This window comes from Rhinatrema bivittatum, chromosome 3, assembly GCF_901001135.1.
Source record: "Rhinatrema bivittatum chromosome 3, aRhiBiv1.1, whole genome shotgun sequence".
Taxonomy (NCBI): Eukaryota; Metazoa; Chordata; class Amphibia; order Gymnophiona; family Rhinatrematidae; genus Rhinatrema; species Rhinatrema bivittatum.
The window spans coordinates 295,966,701-295,972,700 of NC_042617.1; the positions used below are offsets into that span (position 1 = coordinate 295,966,701).

At 47.9% G+C, this 6,000-nt stretch overlaps 1 protein-coding gene across 1 annotated transcript in view; it reads left to right on the forward strand.

Annotated features, from left to right (window-relative positions):
- The window catches only part of LOC115088758 (acid-sensing ion channel 1-like), a 67,776-nt gene extending 65,163 nt beyond the window's left edge, over nt 1-2,613 (forward strand). The window contains exon 10 of the mRNA XM_029596992.1: nt 868-2,613. Coding sequence (XP_029452852.1) covers nt 868-972 — 105 coding nt within the window. The 3' untranslated portion in view covers nt 973-2,613. The remainder of the gene's footprint in view (nt 1-867) is intronic.
- Nucleotides 2,614-6,000: the final 3,387 nt, after the last annotated feature.

Sequence of the window (6,000 nt, forward strand, 5' to 3'; positions counted from 1 at the left end):
CTTCTCTTTTCTCTTTCATTGACTCCCTGCTCTTTGTTTTCCTGGCTCCTGTTGCATGTCACCTCATTTCCCCTAGCCCCATCAGCTTTCCCCTTTCTCCTTAACCTTCACCTCTTTACTGCCATCTCTGTTTCCCTTCTGGATCTCTGTCCATGTTCCCTCCAACACCCTCCACCCCCCATTTCTTCTCCTTTCTTCTGGGCTATTGCTGAGAATGTTTTCTTAGCTCAGCTGGTGTGACGTGGCAAATATTCTATTCTAACTATCTGACACCTGATCATCCCAGCCCTCAACAGAACTCGCAAGCATAATCCTCCTCTTCATGCTCTCCTGATGTACCCTCCTTTTTCACCCCTCCCTGCTCTCTCACTTGATTCATTAAGTTCATTGAAAATGTTCTCCTCACTATTCTGTTATTCAACTACTAAGAAAAAATGTTCACTGTTCACAATACTCTACTGTTCCCAACTACCATGTTAACTCCATTTGATTGTATGCTACTTGCATATTTTGTATGATAATTGCATATTTTGTAAACCGTTATGATGGCTCTACCGAATAACGGTATATAAAACTCTACAAATAAATAAATAATTAAATAAATATCAAGAATTACCTGGTTGATGGGTGTCAGCACCAATGGGCCTTCCGTTCATTTACTCTTGGACATGTGTGCCTTTTGAGTTGCCAGTGTGTTTGGCAGTGAATGTCACTTTGAGCACTTGTGCCTTAGATTCACATTTTTGCTTTCTCTCTCTCTCTCTCTTTCTCTTCCTTATCCAGTCTCTCCATCTTTACCAGCTGCTTCTATTTTGAGTTTTTGGCCCTTGACGGATTTTTTTCTCTCTCTCTCTGATTTCTTCCCAGAATCCGTGTGAAGGGATGAGGGGTCACCCAGCAGGCATGACATATACTGCCGATATCCTATCTCACCACCCAGCCCGGGGCAACTTTGAAGAGTTCACCTGTTAAGTGGTACCTACACAGGATGCCCCAAACTACCAAAGTCTGACTGAAAGCGTCCCTACTGTGAGAGCACGATTGCAGGGACCATTCAAAAGGGACCCTTCAAAGACAACAGCTTCTATTCTCGTAAAATCTGACTTCGTTGATAGTGAAAAGAGAGATTTTCTCCTGTTCCAGCAGCAGCATTGCTTTTCTATGGATCTGCTAATCGTAAGGTTGTTTGAGAAGTTCTCTTGGTGCTCCAAAGTTCTGTCAGATGTGCTGTCATTGTACTCTCTGCTCCTTTAATGCCTCTATTGACCCACAATGACAATGCCCTGACCAATTTTCCTGGTGCATGTGCTTTCTCTTTTCTCCAGATTTTAGAACCAGTTTACAAAGAGAAAAAAAACATTCCCCTGGTCTATGGAACGAGTCTGAAGAACCTTCTCCCGGCCACTATTCACACTTGGACTCCACCTGTGCCTCCCCTCAGACTTGGTGTCTTGATATTTTGTTGGTAAAATTGGTGAGGAGGGCTTTGATGTGTTCCAACTCTTTAAACATGCTGGGTGGTCCACTCTATCTCTGTCATCCTATTCTAGCTTTTAGACTTGGTGGATGGAAGAGATTCCTTTCTCTGTCTTCCAGGATTGAGGGTTCTTTATATTTCAGCTTTATAGCTGGGACTTAGAAGTCCTGTCCTTCCTCCTTGCACTCTCAGGGAGGACATGGGGAACCAGGGAGAGTTTATATCCCCTCTCTCTCTCAGGTTCCTCCTGTTCCACCTCTTAGACTTTGGAATCCACTCACTCTATATCCATAACTGGGCAGCTAGGCATTTTGCATCCCAAATTAAATATAAAGACGAAACGTCATATTGGTATGCATCGTCTCCTCTCAGGACTCTGAGGGCAGCAGATGTCATCTGACTAAGAGAACACAGATTCCCTTTCAGGTACTTTATTAAAAGTGTCTTGGGTCTGTTAGATTTCCCTTCTTTCCCATAGTTTTGCCTGATGGGTGAAGATGGTCATTCCTCCCAGCGCCAGGCAAATTATAGAAGAGTCTTTGATATGTCCTGGTCTGTAAATTAAGTTCCTGTACTTGTAAAAGGTTTCCTGCTGGATGCTTCCACCCTCCAAGAAACATTCTGCTGGGTGCCCTTACCCTGGGAGAATGCCTGAAGACAGTCTGTAGGGTGTTCTCTGCCCTCCCCCCAGGAAATTCCCTGCTCTATGTGCCCTGCCCTAAAGAGACAACCTACTGTGTATTTTGTCCCCTAAAAGACATCCAGAGACATGACAATAGAATCCTTTTTATGAAGTATTGTGTGAGTTACAGATTGAGCCAGTGTTAATTTACTAAATAGAATCAGTGAGAAAATCTAGTCTGATTTCAGGCTAGAGGCCAAGCACCAGGCAGAAAAGGTACACAGATACGGCCCCAGGAAGTCAAAAGGCTGAAACAGCTCCAGGAATTTGAACCCATGGCATTCAGTGCAATGCTAGGACACCTCACAGTATATCGAAGAGGATCTATATTCCTGTAAGAGAACCTGGACCTTATTCCTATAATACGGTCTGAACCATATTTGCATAATCAGACTGAGATCATATGCCTATATACATGCCTGGACCACATTCCTATATGAAGAACTCTGTTCTCACAGGACAAGCAGGATGGTAGTCCTCACATATGGGTGACATCACAGGATGGAGCCCAATCACGGAACACTTTTGTCAAAGTTTCTAGAATTTTGGCACCTACTGGGCATGCCCAGCATGGCACTAAACCTGAAGCCAGCAGGGGTCCCCCTTAGTCTTCTTTTTTCAACGTAGCAGTAGCCACGCGGGTTAAGGAGCTCCACAGAGATTCCTGACAGGAATTTTCCTCACGGAATTACTAAAATCTTTCATACCCCACAGGGGTCCCGCTTTCAAATTTTTGACTCCGCGGTACTCCGGTAAGTTTTTACCCATTTTCGGTCGATTCCCGACGAATTTGGCCCTCGTGGCCTACTGGCCGACGACCGCACTGCGGCTCAATTTTTCAGGTTCCGTCGGTGCCCGGACTGTACTCGCACCATGTCCATAACAGACCCTCATAAAGTCTGTGTAATGTGTCTCAGGTGCGAGCATGATGTCCTGACTTGCACCAAATGTGCCTTAATGACACCAAAAGGTCGCAAGGCCAGAATGGAGAAAATGGAACTTCTCTCGTTCTCAAATTCCGATGCCATCTATTGCATCGATGTCGTCTGAACCGGCACCGTCCACTTCGCGCCAGTATCGTCCACCAGCCGGTAACCGCCCGGCATTGACAACTTCTCGGCCTTCGACTACCTCTACTCCCCCTCAGGACCGAGGAGATCGTAGAGAGAAACGTCGGCATCGACACCGGAAGTCTTGGACCATCGAGGAAGGAAAATCATCGACCTGGCCATCGTCCGAGCCGCCATCAAAGAGACCCTGTCCAGAAAAGGCATCGACCATTTCTGAGACCGGGTCACTGAGGCAACCCTCACCCGGACGGGTATTGGGAGCCGCGACTCCGTCTTTAACGGTGGTCCCTCTGGCTATACCTCTGCCTCCTTCTTCCCTTCTGGAGCTGGGGCTGATTGCTCCAGGTCTCCATGAAGAACTGGACCAGATGGTTCAGGAGGCCATCGATAAGGCGATGTACAGATTCCAAGTTCCCCCAGCACCGAAATCGGTGCCAGTTCCGGAACCGACCATCGATCCCATTCCGGCAGCGCTGGCACTGCTGCTCTCGAAGATGGACACGCTTATAGCTGCTTTTCCACCGATGGATCCAGGGTCACTGATGGATCTGGTGCCTTTTCCGCTTACTCTGTCATCGGAAGGAGAAACAGTGCTCCGCATTCCTCCATCGGGAGTTCTGCCAATGCCGATGTGGCCATCAGGCCACCGATCAATCCATTGATGCCCTCGATGCCTGCACCGGTTCCCTCGATGCCTTCATCGGTGCCTCCACTACTCCCCTCAATGCCTTCGGAGCCTAGACCAGGACCTTCAGGAATACCATCGTCCTGTCCTTCTCAGGTTCCTAAAGGGACAGGTGCTGATCCCTATGACACCTAGACTGATGATTCATCTCAAGACACCGATGATTTGCCGTCACCACCTTCTCCTACTTTAAGTAGGAAGCGTTCTCCTCTAGAGGACTTGTCCTTCATAAATTTTGTGAAGGAAATGTCTGAATTGGTTCCCTTCCAATTACAGACTGAACAGGATGATAGGCACCAAATGATGGAGTTGTTAAAATTCCTGGATGCTCCCAAGGAAATAACCTCCATCCCTATACACCAGGTTCTTTTGAATCTTCTTAAAAAGAACTGGGAACACCCTGGTTCTGTAGCCCCAGTCAACCGGAAGGCAGATACCACTTACTTAGTACAGTCAGCCCCAGGGTTCCAGAAACCTCAGCTGGATCACCAATCTGTGGTTGTAGAATCTGCCCAAAAGAGGGCACGACGCTCAAAACCCCATTCTTCTTTCCCCCCAGGTAAAGAGCAGAAATTCCTGGATGCTATTGGCCGGCGTTCCTTCCAGGGATCAATGCTCATCTCTCAGATCGCCTCTTATCAGCTGTATATGACCCAATACAATAGGGTCTTATTCAAGCAGATACAAGACTTTGCAGAGTCCCTGCTTCAGCAATTTCAGGAACAGCTTCAAACCCTGGTACACAAGGGGTTTGAGGCAGGGAAGCATGAAATAAGATCCTCTTATGATATCTTCGACACCGCTTCCAGGGTATCTGCAGCTGCTATTTCGGCAAGGAGAAGGGCCTGGCTTAAGTCTTCAGACTTGCGCCCTGAAGTACAAGACAGATTGTCTGATCTGCCTTGCATGGGAGACAATCTGTTTGGTGAACAGATTCAGCGGACGGTGGCGGAATTCAAGGAGCATCATGAGACCCTTCGCCAACTCTCTCTGATGCCTTCTGAGTATTCCTCCAAACAGCCATTCATGAAAGATACTAAAAAGTCATTCTTCCGTCCGAAGAAGTCCTATCCACCTCAGTCTAGAGGTCGTGCTACGAGGCCTTTCCAAAAGGCCCAGTCTCGTCAACCTCGTAAACAAAAGCCACAAGCAGCTCCTCAGCGGGGCCCTGCTTCTGGCTTTTGACTCCTGCATAGAGAGCAGCAGCCAGCTTCCACTACCTCAGATACCAGTGGGAGGTCGATTGTGCCATTTCAACAACAGGTGGCACTCAATTACCTCAGACCAGTGGGTCCTTGCTATAATCTCTCAAGGTTATCACCTAAACTTTCTCTCCATCCCACCGGACACCCCACCTCAGCTGACGTGGGGAACAGCCGACCACTCACCACTCCTGGAACAGGAGGTTTCCATTCTCCTCCAGTCCAGAGCAATAGAACCAGTGTCCTACTCCCAACAAGGCCTAGGCTTCTATTCCCGGTACTTTCTAATCCCCAAAAAATCAGGTGGCGTTCGTCCAATTCTGGTCCTATGTGCCCTCAACAAGTACCTCTACCGAGAAAAGTTCAAGATGGTAACCTTGGGTTCCCTCCTTCCTCTTCTCCAAAGAGGAGACTGACTCTGCTCTCTAGACCTCCAGGATGTGTACACACACATTGCGATAACTCCATGTCATCGCAGATTCCTGAGATTTCTGGTAGGCCCCAAGCACTATCAGTACCAAGTGCTACCATTCGGCCTGGCATCTGCACCACGAGTCTTCACCAAGTGCCTCGTAGTAGTAGCAGCCTTCCTCAGGACTCAAGGTGTTCACGTCTACCCCTATCTAGACGATTGGTTGATCAGGGCTCCCACTCAGCAAGCTGCTCTGTCGTCCCTACATCTTATCTTACACACTCTGATTTCACTAGGATTTCTCGTCAACTGTGAGAAATCCTGCTTAGTCCTATCTCAAACTTTGTCCTTCATAGGGGCAGACTTGGACACCTTTCAAGCAAAGGCATTTCTGCCTCGACAGCGAGCTCTCACTCTCATTTCTCTCGCACACCAGCTTCAGTCTCTGCACCGCTTGACTGCATGCCACTTC